Source organism: Micrasema longulum, unplaced genomic scaffold (assembly GCF_059751315.1).
Source record: "Micrasema longulum isolate JH-2025_06_02 unplaced genomic scaffold, ASM5975131v1 h1tg000970l, whole genome shotgun sequence".
NCBI classification, from domain to species: Eukaryota; Metazoa; Arthropoda; class Insecta; order Trichoptera; family Brachycentridae; genus Micrasema; species Micrasema longulum.
In genome coordinates, this window is record NW_028278161.1 from 172,387 (window position 1) to 192,697 (window position 20,311).

At 34.3% G+C, this 20,311-nt stretch overlaps 1 protein-coding gene across 1 annotated transcript in view; it reads left to right on the forward strand.

Moving 5' to 3' along the window:
- Window positions 1–20,311, forward strand: part of T48 (FU domain-containing protein T48) — a 60,892-nt gene that overhangs the window by 20,885 nt on the left and 19,696 nt on the right. Inside the window, exon 2 of the mRNA XM_088232296.1 lies at window positions 965–1,228. Coding sequence (XP_088088422.1) covers window positions 1,141–1,228 — 88 coding nt within the window. The 5' untranslated portion in view covers window positions 965–1,140. The remainder of the gene's footprint in view (window positions 1–964; window positions 1,229–20,311) is intronic.

Consider the following 20,311-nt stretch of genomic DNA (forward strand, 5'->3'; position numbering starts at 1 on the left):
TAAAGGTACAAAATTTCTTTGACTGTCTAACTATTTACTCCGTTCTAAGACAGTATTAAATACATAGAAAGAAAAAAAAGACCTAGTGAAAATATTGTGAAAAACGTAGTAAAATAGATAGAAATATAACATAGTAAAAAATGTAGTAAAAAACATAGTATAAAAACAAAAAAACATTGTAAGAAACATAGTAAAAGACATCATAATTTATATATATTATGTATAGCATAAAATATATTTTTAAAAACATAGTAAAATACGTAGACAAAACATAAAACATAGTAAAAGACATAATATAAATATATATAAAAATATGTACAAATATGGTCAGCGCGTTTGCCTACCATGCAAGAAGTCTCGAGTTCGATTCCCGTCATGGTTGATATGAATTATTTATCAAAAAGGCTGTTTTCACACTAGAATATTTCATAATCCCTGGACTAGTACCTGAAGCGTAAGACTAAATATCTTATCTTCATGTAACAAAAATTATCCAGATATGCTGAGATTGGTGTACCAATGCACTCAATGCAGTGCCCTATGCAATATTAGGTGCGGAAAGGGAAGATGAAAATGACATAGTAAAAAACATAGTAAAAATAGAATAAAAAAGTCTCGATGATCTCCAAAAATTAAATCAATATAGTATATACCAATCTATAAGGGTTTGTTTTATAGCCTGTCGATTAATTTTAATAAAAAATAAATTGTTTTGTATGTCTGTTAGTTTTGATGGTATCGTTTCATAATTGATTAATCGATGAACCGTCCTGGAAGACCGTCGATGACGATCTCTCAGCTTTATTCGGCGGAACTAAGGGACGCGGGATTGTCGTGAGACTTGGCAAGAGTGCTGGTTAGCGATAGAGTCTCCTGGAGGATTCTCATGATGGACATCCTCCACTTAGGAACGGATTTGGCAAGAGGATAATTTTTAAATTCATAAATATCTATTTCTTTTCAGATTGAAGAGCCAACCAGAAGAGAAAACGAAAACAAATGAATAAATATCTCCGTGGACATACGAGAATGTGTGTGTGATCAAGTGCCTGCGTGTGCACGAGTAAATATAGTGTGACACATAACGTATATACGAGTGTATGTTCATGTCGCATACATGTATAGTTGGGACGTTATGTTATGGGCCCCACAGTTGTGACTGTATTGGTATTGGTCGCCAGCGTAATTGGAGCTAACGCAACTGACAACTCGACCGCCCTTTCTAAAGGTAAGAATGATAACATTTATTTATAGACATAGACGATGTCACAACAGGGACTAAGAAATTCTTAGAGGAGCGATTAACTCTAGGGGTTTTTATTTATTTATTTCATTCCTACATCACTTGGGATCGCGATCAACATCTCCAGCTCCGACAGCGTCAGGCATACTTCTCCATTTGTCCCTCGACACAGCCTATAACACTCCTAATCTGATTGGCTCAGCGTGTTACTGCTTTTTTTCTCCCTCGTATTACTGTCATGCCATCTGCATAAACTTTTCCTAGCTGTCGTTCCCTCTCGAATTCCGTCGCTTATAGTCCTCTAGCTGTCCCTCGACTCAGCTAGGCGGATGGCTACCGTCACTGTTGCATAGTCTGTGGCCCTTTTAATCTAATTGGATCAGCATGTTCTTCTAGTCTTCCCTGCATGCTACCTACACAAACTTTTCCTAGATGTCGTTCCCTCTCTAACTCTGTCGCTTATAATCCTCCAGCTGTCCCTTGACTCAGTTAAACCGATGGCTACTGTCACTGTTGCACAGCCTGTAGCGCTCCTAACCTGATTTGTTCAGCATGTTACTGCTCTTTTCGTATATGGATTGGATTATTATTACCATATTTTTTTAATTTCTTAGTTCCAACGCCCTCATATAAGTCACCAAATGATTAATCCCACAATCATCCATGTAACACTGCTTATTTAAAGGTTATTAGCTACATCAATTTAATCAAGCCACAGTGAAATGATTATTAGTAGATAGGTACTACGTTTGACAATTTCAACACCGAGGGTTAGCAACACTACTTCCCTTTGAAGGGAAAGGACGGCACAACATATTAGTTCAGTTCATACCCGGAGACGTTGGGCTTTCTGCGGAGCTATTCTGATCTGCTCTCGCGGTCGTAGAAAACACTTTTGTCTCGCGTATTTTGTATGCACATACATTTATCAAAAGTAAAAATTTAATTATGCACAATTATAAGATCAAAGATAATTCCATATCACGTTACAGCGAGATTAGAGACTTAGGAGTTATTCTTGATAGTAGATTGCTGTTTGGGTCTCACATAAGTTCTATTGTTGAAAAAGCTTACCAAATGCTGGGCTTGATTTTAAGAATTTCCAAACCCTTTAAAAAACCAAATACATTGGAGACTTTATACAACACTTTCGTACGCAGTAACTTGGAGTTTGCACCCGTTTTATGGAGCCCACAATACATAATAAACATTGAAAGGATTAAAAATGTTCAATGAAATTTTTCAAACTCACCCTTTTGTTGTACCACAATTTAATATGTATTATTTTTATTTAGAAACTTCGCTAGTCTGTCTTTAAACTGTATCTTTTTTATGTTATTATATCATTGTCGACTGTTTGTTTCTGTAAGATAAATAAATAAATAAATGAAAGTAAGCGAGATAAATGCTTTTTCTATGGCCGCGAGCGCGTTTGGAGTATCACTCCTGGACAATACATAAAACAGGACGTTAAAGAGTGTTCTGAAACGATGTAAAAGCAGACAACGAGACAGCACGAATTACTCAACACTCCTTATAAGAAATAACTTGAAAGATAATACCATCTCGCGCCAATGGATTCTTGTTGTTCTTTAATGTATGTACTATTCATAATAAACAATAAACACAATAGGTGCTTAGCTTCTAATGTACCAAATTTGGAACAAGTAAACCTTATACAAAGAAAAAATGATTGTTCATTCTCTGCTTGAATCATAATGTTAGATCTACAATTATTATTTTATATCGAAAGAGAACAATATGTAGGTAGGTTTTTGAAGGTATTCTCATATTTTCCCGAAGAATTTTCCATAGTAATAATTTTAACATCGATTTCGCGATAATTTTCAGTTTCAGTACCGAAATACAGCATTTATTTGTGGGGTGGCGATTTACAATTTGCGTGGTGACTTGAATGAATCGTTGACCTGTGATAAGTAAGAAAAATGCGTTTGCGGGATGATGGCAGATGCGGACAAACAAACCACAGCAGACAAAAATCCTACATTTGGGAAGCCAGGAAAGGGAATCAGGGACAGGAACCCGGATGCTAAACCTCCAAGTCCTGGCTTCTGGGAAGTGTTTCCTCTTTTTGACGAACACAGAACTTTCACTATAGTTATGCGGAGAATATATAGATGAATGTGGCGGCGCGGCGGTCAGAAGATGTAAAGATGTGCGGATGCGGGCAGATGATTAAAAGCCGAGCGGATAGATACATTATGATGCATGCGGTTGTTGACAGAAAAAAATTATGAAGAGAGGAAAAACGAGATTGTTGATGTTGGTTGCTATGGATATGGAAAATTGGAAATCTCATAGTAACCGTAGCTACCAATGGCAGCGACGAGGATAATAAATAAATATTGGAAGTTAGGAAATCACGGGTAGGATAGGTGGACCTTCATCAATTGGCGGTCCATCCAGCCACAAACCACTCAATCCTACCAAACACTCGCGCATCCAATTCGTAAAATTTGTACATGCAATTCACTTCCATTACAAAAAAATATTAAAATAAGTGCTAATAATAAGGTTGGTGAATTTGTTAGCCATTAAATAAATAAAAAATCAATTAAAAAATACAATAAATACCGTATTATTTATGTTTAATAGCATTAACTTTGTGGTCAAACATTTTAACTAAATTTCAGTATATACCCACTTATCGACTTATTATGTCTACCGGTTTCGAGACGTACCCGTCTCTTTATCAGGGCACTCAATACACCAACATCCAAATACTCAAATACACTTTCAACTTTACCATCACCTTAGAATGTATAGTATTTATGAAAAAACACATAAATTACATGCAGAGTTAGTTAAACGGAATGCAAACACCACTGTGTCCGAACATGCACTAAAAAAATATGTCAATAAAATTCAGTGGTGTGTTAGAGAATGGGTTGTGGTGGCGGGTTGGAAAGGGGAGGGGCTAAGTGGTCAAAATTTACATGCTTAATTTTTTAATCAAAAAGTGCTATATTGAAACGATATTTGATTATTTACTAGGGGAATATTATTTTTCAAAGCTTTTTTAATATGAAACACCCCCATGTTATTTACCCTGTCCATTTCTTTTTATTATTTAAATCTAAAATTTTAACTCCTGTATTCTCATTAAACTACTGATTTGAATTTATGGGATGATAGGCAAACTGAAAAATTATTATTATTTAAACATCTCGTTTTTTTAAGGCGAAGATTAAAGCTGCGTTACGTTCTCCCAATATACCTTGATGGACACGTGTTGCATTGTAGTTGATACACCCCTGTGTTGTCAAATATATCACTTTTATCTTTGCAATTTATTAGTAATGTACCCATATTATTTTTAGTGTAAAAAGCGGGTTTAATATTTTTCGACAAAAATTTAGACATTTTTGTTGAAAAAGTCGGTAAGCGGTTATACAACATGTCCCAAAATTCAAAGATAAGCGGGCACCAGCCAGTAAACCTGCTCATACTACTCGAGAAAAAAAAACAAAAACACATTTTTTTTTACTTACAAAAAAGTATATAAAATCTGTCGAAAATTAACACCCCCTAAGCTGTTTTGAACTACCCTGACCACAATTTTTCAAATATTTCTGATTTTACTACAGGCATTCAGAGATTTCAAGGGTTGTGGTAGATAGAAGTGCTAGTTAGGTTGTCGATACAAACAAAAAAATAGCTTAGAGGTGTTAATTTTCGACGGATATTATAAATGTATGAAAAATTGTTTTTTTTTCTTTCTTTTTTTTTCTCAAGTAGTCATGGAACTATGTAAGGCTGAGACGTGCATTATCGACAGAATCAAGAAAGGACGGCTAAAAGGATCTACGATGCGAATGTTGATGGATGCAGAAATCGAGGAAGACCGAGAAAGACATGGCACGATCAAGTCCATCAAATATAATAATCGGCGTGCGTACATGAGAAGATGTATGAATGTAGAGGAAGCGAGGTCTATATGCAAAGACAGAGTGATATGGCGTTCTATCCTCTCTGCCTACCCCTACGGGGAAACGGCGTGATGGTTTGTTGTTGTACTAATATTAGTTAATAAGTTTACAACAATAAAATATTATTTGATTTTGTTAACGTTTTGGCAATTAACAAACAGTGTCAGTATAAGATAAAGACAGATCATTTCCTCGATTGCAATTTTAAATCCAAAATAAACCACCAGATCATGACCCGACAAGTATCGGCACAGCAGCTGATGGTACCACGACAGAAAAACTACTATGGTGACAGAACAATGGGTAGTGTAGTACCAAAACTGTACAATTTAATACCAGCCAAAAATCGCGAAGAAAAAAACCTAATTTCATTTTAAAAATAGTCAAAAAATTATTAAACAGCAAGTGAAACTTAAGTGTAAAAATATATTTTATTCTTCAATTATTATTAAACTATGTACTTATAATTTTTTTTTTAAATGTAATGTAACCCGCAGACAAGCTTCGGCTTTGCGGGAACAAAAATACAATTATGTATGTTACTTATTTGTTAAAATGAATAAAACTTTAAAAAATTAAAAAAAGTATCAATCGACTCTAATGTTATTTTACCGTGCCGTGTGGATATTTACCATGGTGTGAAACGGGCCATAGGCTGTGCGTGAACAAACGCGCCTCAACTTAAGTATGTATTCAATTTAATACGTATAATTGACGATAGAAAGTCTCAAGTTATTTCACGGATGTGGTTAGTCGGACCAGAATTATTCTGCAGTATAACCCGACTAAGTAACTTAACACAAGTTTTGTGGAGTACGGGGATACTACGAGAACTTATATATACCAGTAGCGAGCGGTGATTTTTTTATAGGTAATCTACAAAAAATTATAATTAATTCGTACCTATATATAAGTACATAAGTAATAATAATATAAATACAGTAGAACTCCCAAGTATCCGGATCAATTGGGATCGGACTCCATTCGGATAGTTGGATTTTTTCAAAAAAAAGGGTCTATTTTAATTAATTATTGTATGTATGTTGAAAATGTTATCAAAAGATTTTTTTTTTTAAAATAACTTTTAATTAATTAAATAAAAGCGCAACACTTTTTTACATGTTAAGCGTAGTAATACGTACTGTACATTGGTACAGTATGTAGGTACGTACCGTACTTTGAATAAAAGTCATTGCTTGCTGAACATCTCGGTCAAAGTAAGCTGCTTGACTGTCATCATCCGTTTTCGGGCGGCCAAGTCGCGCATTCGCTTAACAGTGAGAAGTTGCATGTGGTCACATTTAAGAATTCGATTCGGAAAGCCAGAGTTCGGATAATTGGAGTTCTAGTGTAATATAAATGGCTATTTTTTCCGTGGTTGTGGGAAAATCAACTCAACCAACAATTATTATTAACTTCGCGACATACCTAGCTTTATTTTACACTATTTTAATACGGTATTTTTTAATAAACATCATCATCATTCCCTTTCCGCACATAATGGTGCACAGGGCACTGGATTGGTACACCAATCGTAGTATATCTCGATCAATTTCGTTACATGAAGGTAAGGTGATCAGTCTTTCGCTTCAGGTACCAGTCCAGGGACCATGAAATAGTCTAGTGTGAAAGCACCCTTTTTCAAATAAATATTTCATATCAACCATGTCGGGAATCGAACCCGAGACCTCTTGCATGGTAGGCAAACGCGCTGACTATTACACCACGAGGTCGACAATAAATAGAAAAGTTTATTGAAAATAGCACAATGACATTCAGCAGATATTTCTATAATGATTTAAATGTCAACACCAAGTACTGGCCGATTCCTTTTAAAATTAATAATGCCAAAAACGGCCACATCGAACGCCGCATGTCCTTTGTGATACATAATATATATCAACGTCATCATTTCAAAGCAAAATAGCCCTTCCGAAATAAGGCTAGTTTCTAAATAGAAAATCTTTAAATAATATTTGTAATCTGCAAGCTTGTTTTAGTACTAAAAATTCACGACTGGGTTGAAAACGTAAAATATAGTATACTTTTTTGTATGGAAAATAAGCTGAGGTAATCGACAATCGGTAATCGGTGATCGGTAATCGTTCACTGAGAACGGGCTGGGCGCTAGGCGCACTTCATGTATATATTTTTTTGTAGATAGACTCGTAGGTGGTTGTGATTCATGATAAATAACAATTTTTTTTTTTTTTTCCCATAAACACATTTACTATAAAACATTATTTTTTAAAGTCAAATATAATGGTAAGCTGTGCATAATCGCTTATTTGGACGATTCGCCGCTGATATATATATATATATATATATATATATATAATACCATAGGCGGTTCCTTAGTATGTGCATAAGTGCAGTGCACTGCCAAGTAAAAATTTGTGTAAATAAATTAGTAATTTTATTGATAGTAAAAATATGTTATAAGTAGGTAGAAAGAAACAGGGATTCGTTGCAATATTATACTCGTAAACATCATAATATTCAATACTAGCGCCAAAAGATCTAGCGAAATCGACTCTAGCGGACGATTTTCTCATTTTGTCTACGCATGCGCAATCGTCCCAGTGCATATTCTGTTTTGCACAATCTTTTACCCTGAATTCGTAAGAACTATATTATATCTCCTAAAATCGTCATTTGAGCGAGACAGACAATGCTTCATACTGATGAATTTTGCGTTAGAGAGAGAAGATAATATACATATTCCGGGCATTGCCGACGCATGCGCAGATTTGAAGTTCGTTTGAAATGTCACTTTAAACATGCGTAATGACATGATATTAGTCTTAGAGTATATACAGATATATATACTCTAAGATATTAGTATAAATTTAGTTAACTATAACGTGCGTATTATGTTGGGCGCATTTAGCGTTTCTAGTTCCGATGCGCGGACTGCCATACTAGTGCTCGTTTATCACGTCAGACCTATCATGTTATTATAATATTATTGAACTTAATAATATACAAGTTGACAACATGTAAAAAAATGCACTGCCAATGTTTTCGGTCAGGAGCCGCCAGTGATATATACTCATATTTATAACGGGTGTTTTTTTGTCGTGATAGAACTTTCAATTGGTAATACTGTATCTTGTTAAACTAAATATACAGATAGAAATGCTAATAAAAAAGCATGCCTATGAGCATGCCCAAAGCAAACACTCCAATACACATGTCATTTACTAGCAGGCTCTCTGCCAGAGTAGTGGAAACCACGAAAAACCAAGTGGTTATCCGCACAGAACTGATCGCTCTTTTGTTTGCATTGCAATCCATGCAAAAACTTAAAAAATAAGGAATTGGAAGATTTGGGTCCTATTAATACTAGCGTGCTAATAAGCCAACGCGTTCAAACTTGCTTGTAAGCATAGCCCCTTCCACCCTCGCCTCAGTTAGCACGCTCACAAATCAACCGTCGCTTAGGTCGATTTGTCAGCATGCTTGTATAAGCATGCTTGATACTAACAATGTTTTCGACACACGTGCCACTAGGTAGAAATTGCTCAAAAATAGTATGCTATCGTGATACGTTGTGGCATGTCTGTAATTTATCTGATCTTTAATGACTGTATTTTTTTTACATGTGTGCTCTGTAATTGTAATGACTTAAATATATATTATTTCTGTTAAAGTTTTATATTAAAAAATAATAAATATAAAATAAATTGTCACCTTTTTTGTACTCTATTACGCACTTTTTATGCATTAAACTCAACAGCCAATTTAAATAATTAATCATATTTTTGAAAAATGCGCCTGATGTAAAACATGAATTATTCCATATAAATTTTATATTTGAAGCACTAACTTTGTGGTGATTCACTATTATAAAATAAATAAATAAACTTTGTTTTTAATCACTATTTTTTTCCACCTACCGGTTTCAAAGTTAAACAAGCTTCTTTCTCAAGGTGTAATTAAATAATTAATGTTATCATATTTTATTTTTAACAGTGTTTACTTAATATTAAATCGATCCTATAGTCCACTCCCGTCTGGTTTTAAACATCGTATTCATATCACTTCACACCTCCCATCTTTACAAGAACAACATGACAAAAATAATGCTTATTAGCTTCATATGTTTCGATTTAATATTTAGTAAACACTGTTAAAAATAAAATAGGAAAAGATTCATTTTTTTTAATTTTTTTTATTATTATTTACATACATGTAGTTTACTACACATTATTTGAGACAGAAGTCCCAACTCCGTGGGACTAAAAGTCCTGTGTTGAGATGGGACGAGCAATTAGTTGACACAGACACATGAGTATTTCACCACAAATATAGGATAAGAAACACAAAAAATAATTCAAAACGTTTTCCAACAAAAAAGTTCGACTTTTGACCGCCCAAAAAACAATTGCTATGGGTAGGGGTTTGCGAAAGGGAGGCCAGTCTGAGAAATTAAAGATTTACTACATTTTGAGATCATAAAAAAAGACGTTTTGGAAAAATTTTATAAGGATTTTTTTTAAAGCTTACCATGAGGAATGTTCCTCTGAAGTTTCGTGGTCTGGCCCAGAAAAACCGTGTATATGTATATAAATAAGTTTAAAATGAACTCCCTCTCTAAACACGAGCTCTCACTTTATTAGATAGGTAGAAACGTTATAATTAACTATACAGGGTGTTCTTTAAACCCTGTTACATTCGAAACCACTATGATCAGCATGGGTAAGACATATTAGCATATTAAAAAAAATATTTAGAACGAAGAATTTTTTTAAAATAAAATATTTAAAAAAACAAATCGTTGCTAACTTCTGCAGGGGAGAAGCGAGGGGGGCGCGGTTGCCCTGTTGACGGTGTATCAGACTACCCCTCCCCCTCGTTTCTCCCCTGCAGAAGTAAGCAACCATTTGTTTTTTTAAATATTTTATTTTTGTAAATTTTATTCGTTCTAAAAAATTATTTGGATGAGCCAATATGTCTTCTTGCTCATACTGATCATCGTGGTTTCGGATGTGACAGGGTTTAAAGAACACTATGTATATTATGTACAAAGTATTTAAAATTTAATACTCATTTTGTCAAAAAAAAATTTCATACACTAAACTCAAACATTCGGAAAATCGTCTAGGAGTTTCCTACTCAAATCCCTCCCACTAAGGAAAATTCAGTCTTCAACCCCTTTCTTACCTTGATAAAGAAGCTTATGTAGCTTTGAAATCAGTCGGTAGAAAAAAAGTGATGAAAAACAAAGTTGTTTTACGCTTATTTTATTGAACATTTTTGTTATGTAATTATTCGGTCCCCGTATTAGTTGCTGGTATCATAAATTACTTGATTGATTTTTTTCGTAATTTGTATCTGTTAATGTACCTACCTATCCCCAGTACTAAAACTACGTACAAATCATAAAAATGGCCTTTCTCTCCTTGATTTCCCCTGAGACGTGTCCATATTGTTTCCACTGCAGTACCTACCTATAGCAACGGATTAAATTCGATTAATTTCATTGTGACTTCTAATAAAACTCGAAATAAAAGACAGACATTTTCCAACGGAGGACTTAAAATTGTTTATTGACTATAAAGATTTATTTATTTATTTATATATACGCCCAGTGGGCATTTTTAAGGGCATATATTTTTGTTAATTTTTTAAGGGCATTTTGGCATTTTTAAGGGCATATACATGGAAAATTATTATAAAGAAAAGTAGAAAGACACAATGGTATATAGTAGACTTTGTGGGAGTGGAAGTGAGAGAGAGGTGTTTATAATTAAATTAATAAAGAAGTTTGGTTAACAATATGTTTAGTTAGTGGCCTCCGTGGTGTAGTGGTCAAGACGCTTGACTCTCGCACGAAAGGTTCCGGGTTCGATTCCCGGTGAGAACACAAAAAATGAAATGTGATTTTTCTCAAGCCTGGGTGTTCTGTAGTGTAATTCACCACTGTAATTGGGCCTCCTGGCCTGTTGTGGTGCAAAAATAAAATAAAATAAAAATAAAAATATTTTAGTCTACAATATTTGAGTTTGTTCAAATGTTTGTAGACAAAAGACTGGATTTCACCCCCTCGAGATTTATCAAGATTAACAAATTAAAACGGGGATGGAGAATACCTTAAAGAAGGGAATATGTGATAGGCATTTACAAAGCTTATGACCTGTCATTAACTGGTTTAAGTGGCCACTTTACACTCTGTGTAACATTCACCTTTTGCATATGTTTGAACATCCATATTTCTTCAATTTTTCCATTTGTTGATTTTAGTGAAGCGTAGACTTACATTTGGACAAACTCAAATATTGTGATTAAACCAACTGGTCCAAGAAGAAGTTTAAAAATTGAAAAAAATGTTTTCAGGCGTTGCCTAGTATGTAAAATAATTCAGTAAGATGAATCTCTTCACAACAATGAAGGTTCTAGCTCTTTAACTTCACTTAAATCAACAAATGGAAGAATTAAAGAAATATGGATGTTCAAACATAGGCAAAATTGTGAATGTTACACAGTGTGTAAAGTGGCCAATTGACAGGTCATAAGCCTGAAAGTTGTCTCTGTCTCTTGTATATATGTTATGTTAGTTTGTAATTAACCCTGAAGAAGGCAATCGGCGAAACTAGTTGGTTGTCAAATTATACAAATATAAGTGGTACATAAAAACAAAGTGATTTTATTTGAATTTGTTAAAATATTAGTAGACAAAAGACGTAAATAAAATTTTGAACACCGTGCAGTGTACAGTCCTCCCGAAACAAGTTTCCCTAGTGAGGATAACTCTTAAAATAATTTCATATAGTGCTGAAGGATTTAGGTTGTTGAACGTTTGAGCTCTTACCCCAGTTGGATATTGACAGAAGTAACGATGAAGATGTTTCAAGGTGTACTTAATATATGGCGATTTTTTTATTATTAAAATGATAAAACAGATATACGTGGCGAGAATGAATGGTAACGTAGGACAAGGACGACCAAGAAATACGTGGCATGATCAGATAAATCAAAATCTCAAGCCTTGTCATGTCAAAAGCTCACACAATCGAAAAGCCAGTACGAGAAGCTAGGAATGTATATAAAGGATTATAATTTATTTATTATTTAAATTCTTTATATATATATATAAAACAACAAAAGCAACAACAAACCATCACGCCGTTTCCCCGTAGGGGTAGGCAGAGAGGATAGAACGCCATAACACTCTATCTTGGCATACAGACCTCGCTTCCTCTACATTCATACATCTTGTTATGCACGCACGCCGATTATTCCTACTTTTGACATGTCCATCTTCAAGTATTTGATGGACTTGATCGTGCCATGTCTTTCTCGGTCTTCCTCGTTTTCTGCATCCATCAACATTTGCATCGTAGATCCTTTTAGCCGTTCTTTCGCTATCCATTCGCTCTACATGTCCAAACCAACGCAGCACCCCTTTCTTGATTCTGTCAATAATGCATGTCTCAGCCTTACACACTTCACGGATCTCGACATTTGTGCACCTATCATACATCGTTTTACCACACATTCGCCTGAGGGATCGCATTTCGACAGCATTCAACCTACTTTCATCATTATTTTTCCAATTCCATACTTCGCTCCCATACATTAGAGTTGGAACTAGAACTCCGTTGTGAACTGCTAGTTTAGCCTCCTGCGATAAACATTTGTTTGCCAAAGTAGATTATATATATGTACAGTTAACATACATATGCATAAGGGCGGGCATATCGCCTTTAGGCAATTTCTTCGTACCTACCCAAACCGTTCAATTTGAGAAAATCAGTGGTATATAAACATATTATTGGTATATTATAATATTTTTATTATAAAACAAAATATTGATAAGCATATCCACGGTTTATCAGGGACAGACCGCGAAACTTCAGAGGAACGTTCCTCATGGTAAGCTTTAAAAAAAATCATTTTAATTTTTTTCCGAAAAGTCATTAATTTTTTTAAAATTATGATCTCAAAATGGAGTAAATTTTTGATTTCTCGGACTAGCAGTCCCTTCATAAACCCCTACCCCTCTCCTACCCAGCCGCTTCCCATGTATGGGTCTGGTGCGTATTGCTTCGTTTGTCAAATACGTTTTTATCGCATGTTTTTTCGTCGGGGAGGGCTAGGGGTTTGCGGGAGGGATGCTAGTCTGAGAAATTAAAGATTTACTCCATTTTGAGATCATATATACATATATGTATTTTTTAAATTAAATTATAAAACCATACGTTGTGTCCCGGTCCCGTGTTTTCACGTGGTTTACCAGCTGTCTAAAAAAGTGCATTTTATCTCGTGATTTTCATAAGTACTTTTTTCCTGCTGGTAAACCACGTGAAAACACGGGACCGGGACACAACGCATGGTTATTATAATCACGTGTTTACACGGTTCCGGGATACAAAGCACAAAAAAGGAGTGAGGCCCTGTATATGTGTGCGAACATTGCAATGTGCAATGTGGCTCTCCATAAAAGCCAATGTTGGCAAAACCATCATACAAAAATGACTTATTTAATTATTTCAAATATGCGAAGTTTCAATTGATTTAACCTAGTATTTTCATAATTATGACACTTTTAAGAAACCCTTTACAAAGCATGAAATTTCACAAAAATGGGCCGGACACAGGATAAATTATATGTGTATTCGGCCGGTGCTCAAAGTGTCAATTACGGAAAAAAATTACCAGGATTTTTTTTAAAACTTACCATGAGGAATGTTCCTCTAAAGTTTCGCGGTCTGGCCCTGAAAAACCGTGTTCATTTTTTATAAAATAAAAATTGACTAAATATCTGCACTATACTATGAAGAGCGGAGAGGGTATAGAGGTCAGGAAAGAGGGAGGAGAAAGAAAAAACTCAGATAATCAGGAACTGACATTTCATACGTGGTTTGAATGTGAATAAAGAAGCGTCTTTGACATTAATGGGTAGATTATTCCATTATATTGAAACCACAATCAACGTGATCAACAGACCGCAGGCGGACACGCTGCCCGACTTACTTATCCGTCCACCTTTCAAACCGAATCTCTACGGAATTAGTCGCACTGATTACCACCAAGATGTAACTAATCGCCTGGGAATCTTAGCAATTTCGCTAAAATAAGTGGGACATCGATATTAAAACTATGCTCCCATTTAAATCAATTCTCTGTACAGCCGGGCCCCGATAGTCCGAACTCCCTAAATTTATACCCTGTTCGGATGTACAAAGCGTTCTGATATGCAGATTTTTCAAATACATTGTTATGTTATGTCTTTCATTTGAGTAAGAATAGTTTTTGAATCTGTACGTGAGTATTGTTTTAGCGTATAAATGCTTTGGTGTCATAAGTTGTGATCTGTGGAATATTTCTTCCGTAGATGTCTGCCTCGGGACTCTGAGTATTATTTTAATTATGGATTTTTGTGCAACAAGTACACTATTTAAAACTGTGTGACTCGCACCACCCCATCCTATTATACCATACTCCAAAATTAATTAGCACAATGCAAAATAAAGTTCCTTTTCATTAACTATACTTTGAATTGTTTTGAATATATATGTTAGTCTTTTAAGATTATTTGTAATATTTTCAGTCTGCTGTTTCCACTTTAAATTTATATGAATAATTACTTCTAAGTATTTGACATTATCCGCCCTATGCAATATTGGGCATTTACAATATATAAAAAGACAGACTAAAGTGGCGTTCTATCCTCTCTTCATACCCCAACGGAGAAACGGCGTGATGGTGTTCGTTTGTTCGTACTATTCATAAGTCTTTGGCTACTACTGTTATTGGCTTGTTTAGTAAATAATTTATTTTTGCATAAAAAATGTCTGCCTTAAATCAGATTTAACCTAGTTAGGCAAACAGTAGGTATATATCTCCGATTGATCCATTACATTGAAATAATAACAGGGTTGTGGTCCTGTGGCTAGTGTCTCGGACTCACGGACCAAAGATCTGTGGTTCGAATCCCACTTTACTCCAACTCGATTCCCATTTTCTAATACTGAATTATTTACAACTCGTTGAAAATGGCCCTCAAAATTAAATATTTGGGTAAATCATAAGAACGCAAATATTTCTTTTTGTAAAAAAAAAAAAAAAATAGAAAATTATTCTACATTCAAAAAGTTAGTCCGTTTCAAAATTGTTTGCACTTCCCGGGCCTATACTTTGAAAGGGCCGTTGCATCCTTTAGCGATGTCACCGCATTTACGCATTTTGACGTTTTCTTCTGCCTGTCTAGAATTTCAATTGTGATTATCTTTACTACCGCATATTTCCGTTAATTTATTCCAATTAAGGGTTGGGTGGAAGTAACAGGGCCGCACTGGAAAAAATTAATTGGCTAGATGGACGTTGCGATTCCCAGTTTTACCTATTTAAGCCAATAGTGATTAGTTTAAGCTGTGTGCAAATCGACGGATTTGAACGGCTACATCAGAATACATGCATTAGGTACAATTTTTTAAATATAAATTTTTATTATGAATTGTTTTAATTTCTTTGTATTATATACTTGCTTGCTATCTTATTTCAGTTTTGTGTACATATCATTACTTTTTACTATATTATTATTATTACCATACTTTTATGTAAATATTATTCTGTCCCAAAATGAGTTTGTTATAACTCCTGGAAGTACAAAAAAAATTGTATGATTTAATAAAATAAAAAAAATTTAAAATTTTGGTCCGAGAAAATATGACCACATATGTGATTATCGTGGACAACTGTAGATTAATCACAAATAACTATCGACGCTAAGCATTTGAGCGATCACAATGAACAATTATGAACATGCTTAAGTTATCGCAGTCATAAGTCAACGCGTTCGTAATCTCTAAGTCAACGCTCGTGTCGGTTTGTTTTTATTTTTTTCCTCGTAAATAAATACAGTTTATTTTAAAAAAATCGGCGTTTACTTTAAAAAATAATACAATATATTGCATTTGCGAAATAGTAAGTAGTATCTAATACAAAAAAGTGAAAATTAAATTACAATTACTATGGCGACTGCTTTTCTTGACATTTGGCTTACCAACCGCCAGCTAAATGCAATGAATAGCATGATAAATCATAAATAAATAAATAAAAATAGCAGATTTGCTATATTTTCCATATTTACACCGGTGAAATTCAAATATGTGGTTGCGCAGCAGGATTATACGTCACGAAACGTAAATATTTCGACATTTAATATTAGGTGGTCATGGATGTTCCATTGTGATAGCGAATACGATAAACAACCATGGTGAGAAATTATTATCACGTCGCTTATTAGCACGTCGATCGTTATTTGAGATTGAGCTACTGAAATGACTCAAAATTAGACAACGGAGAGACTCATCCCTCTCACTTCTGTTTACTGAACTTCATGGGTCTAACAGACATAAATATCGCCATGGAAAATTTTAATTTAGGTCTATGAAATACTGTTCAGTAAGAAAAAAAATTATAAGTACTCATTATTAGTATCGTAAAAAATATTTATAAATTTATAATTTTGAATTCCCGCAAAAACGGTCATTCCGTTGGTCACTCCCTAATACGTCACGATTAAGCTAGGGTTTCCTAGGACAGCGGTGCCCGTATCTTAACGGCCGTAGTGAACGGTGATGCGGTGGACAGCCGTCGTAACGTCGACTAGAAAGTGGTTTCCTAGGGAAACGGTGTTAAATGGTGTTCATAATACCGTTTTCCTAGGAAACCACACTCTAGTCATCGTTACGACGGCTGTCCACCGCATCACCGTTCACTACGGCCGTTAAAATACGGGCACCGCTGTCCTAGGAAACCCTAGCTTTAGGGCAGAAGCTTATTTTGCTACTATTATTGATCTTTATTTTCTAACTCATGTAGTGTCCATGCGGCTCGACTGTGGAATCATCTCCCATCCACTATCGAACATGTTAACTTCGGTATCTCTGTTTAAATCGCGTCTGAAGAAAAATTTCGATAACCTATCCTCCTTTCCTCTTTATTCCCTTTTCCCATTGGGTAATAGTATTGATTTGAGGTAATTTATGTACAAATACAGTTCTTTCTATTTTCTTAAGTCTTTAGATTTTAATTTTATTTTCTTTTGAATAAGTTTTGTAAGTTAAATTACATAATTAAAACTTTTATTATATTGGTTGTTCTGAAGAAATCGCCAATTGGCAACAAGCCCGTCAATTAAGAATGCTGTGGGTTCTCTAGTCCTGACACTATGGTACTAAAGATAATTATTTTGCAATTTTTTTGTGCCATTGCTTTTGAAATCCATGATAATGGTTAGTGAAATCTTTACTAATTACTTTGTCAAATTTGCTTATAAATTAACCATGTGCCACTGAACTGAACTTTTACTTATTTAGAATAATTTTTCATTAGTGACCGAGATCCGTCGTGGCCTACATCGTCAGCTTGGTAGGACACAGAACAAAAGGAAATGTTACATAAAAGTGAAAGCATTATCAGTAAAAACGTAAAACTACGTACCAAAAAGACCGACCCTAGATGAACTGGGAAGAGCCAAAGAAGAAGAAGACGTAAAAGTTAAAACGCAGGTCTACTAAAGGGTAGTTTCACCTAATAGTGTTTAGTTTAAAAAGTTTAGCGTTAAATTAAAAGTTGTTGCGTTTTCGTAAAAATTAACCAAATAAATAGGTTGTTTGATTTTATTTAAATTTATTTCAACTGAGGGAAAACATTTTTGAGAAGGGAATATGGAAGTCTAGGCATTTACAGGGCTTATGACCTGTCATTGGCTGGTTTAAGTGGCCACTTTACACACTGTGTAAAATTCACCATTCTGCCCATGTTTGAACATCCACATGTTTTCCCTCTCTGTTGAAATAAATTTAAATATGAACAACTCCCTAGGGAGGAAATCCAGCCAGTCTGCAAGCATTTGATCATAATCAAACATTGTTAGAAGTAAAATGGATTGTCTCATTCGCCCAAACCAATATTGAACAAACCGCTCCACAAGTGTATAATTTGTGTTAGGTTTTTGTTATTTTCATTGTGCATTTTGTAATATAAATAATATAGATGTACTTATAAGCCTTATTTTTAAAACTTTGAATATTTTGTTAATTATCTCTGTTTATTAAGTTAGTCTTCTTTGTTTATTCTCTTTTGTAAAAACGTTTAAAAAAAAGTATATTGTTTAGTGTCCTCGGCACGGGTAACCCCAATGAGGTCACAAAATTATGTTTCTCTTATTTTTATATTCTGTATGAATTGATATTTTCTTTAACAGTTTTGTAATTTGACTTTTGAATTGAATGATAAATAAGTTTGTGAAGTAAAAGAGCTGAAACCTTTATCACGTGGGTGAGATTCATCCGGTTGAACCAAATCACCTACTAGGCAACGCCTGAAAACAATTTTCCAATTTTATGCTTCTTATTTTACCAGGTAGTACAATTACACTCAACAATGTTTGATTATGTCCGAATGCTTGCAGACTGGCTGGTATTCCTCCCTAGGGAGTTGTTCATATTTAGACATGATCAAACATTGTTGTTTGATTTTACGCTGGAAACCCCCATTTCGTTCATTTTGACGAAACGCAACAATTTTTAACTTTTTTTTGGGCAATTGGGTAATATCACATGCTACACATACCGATAAAAATATGTTAAATGAATTTCTTCTTCTTCTTCTTCTTGCGGTGCCTTATCAGGTCCCCCCGACGTTGGCGATCACTACAGCGAAAGCATGTCGGTCCTGCGCTACTCCGACGCCTGGACAACTGCTTGTTGGATGTACTCGCCGTAGTGATTCCTGGGAAAAGATGACCAGAGTGGTTTCCCGTTGCCTTCTCTGGTGGATTTTTCTGTCGGGGTTACCTTCCCTTAGCTGATTGGTTCTGGTTTTGAGGCGCCAGAAACTCGCCTTTCATCCTCTCGTAATCCTATGTTGGTTTTTTTAGAATTTATTACTAAGCCAATTTAATGTGAAGTGTTGTTGTTTGTCTGGTATTATATTAATTTGCGTATGTTAGAACTTTTCCTTACAGTTTTCTCATAATCTTGTATGTATGTTCCCCAGTGTACTTTAAAGTTTACTGTCTTTTATCTCGAATTCTTCCAACCTTGAACAAAGCTGAATAATATTCGTTTTTACATAATACAGTTTAACTTTTAATTCACCTACATCAAATAATACGTATATGTTCTATTGCAAAATGTTTTACCTCGCGATAATCATCATAGTACGAAATTGTACATATTATTATGTTCTTGAAATCGACCCTGACGCCCCCTCCTCGAATTGGGTTTAATTGCTCGAATTGATGAAGACAATATTATGGCATCCCACGCGTGAATATTGTAATTAAAACGGTGCGTCACACAAGGAACTGAACGAAATTAATAAGACCATTTCTTTGTATTATGCATTTGAACTATTTTTTATTTTGAATCACATAATCACATAAACATACTTTGTTTGCTCTAAAAATAACAATGTACATATATTTCATAAATAAAACAACTTTGTTTTTTAACCACAATTTTTTTATTTACTCTCTTTTTGCCGTACCAAAAATACTTGAATTTATTAATTTTAGAGTACCTGCTGTCAACACTAGGAGTACTTTATTGTTTTCATTGCTCCAGTACTTCTTCCAACCAACAAAACAATTCATTGATACCGAGACTGCATAGGTTAGGTAACACTTATGGAACGGCTGCAGACATTCTGTCCAATTCTTCACTATCTTATAAGTCCACAATATCAAGTTTATTTGTAGCTGCTCGTCAAACTATTATTGACAATTCAATTCCATAAATTAAAAAAATACTTACTTGTTTATTTTTATTACCCTATACTTGTTTTTTATTTTTTACTATTATATCAAATTGCATTGTAGTATTGGCAAATACGCATTTCATATTTATATATTTATTACATTTCATATATATATATATATATATATTTATTTCTTCCTTTTTCGCGATAATATATGCTTGCTTGTTTATTAATTTAACTTAAATTTGTCTTTCTTGCTTACCGTAACACTTTATTTACTGTGTTTGCTTTACAGAATTTATTTCATAAGCTTTGCATTTTTTGTTTATATACTTACTGTTTTTTCTTGCAAACCTTTGTTATTATTGTTTTTTTTTTACTTTGTAAAACTTTTTATTATATC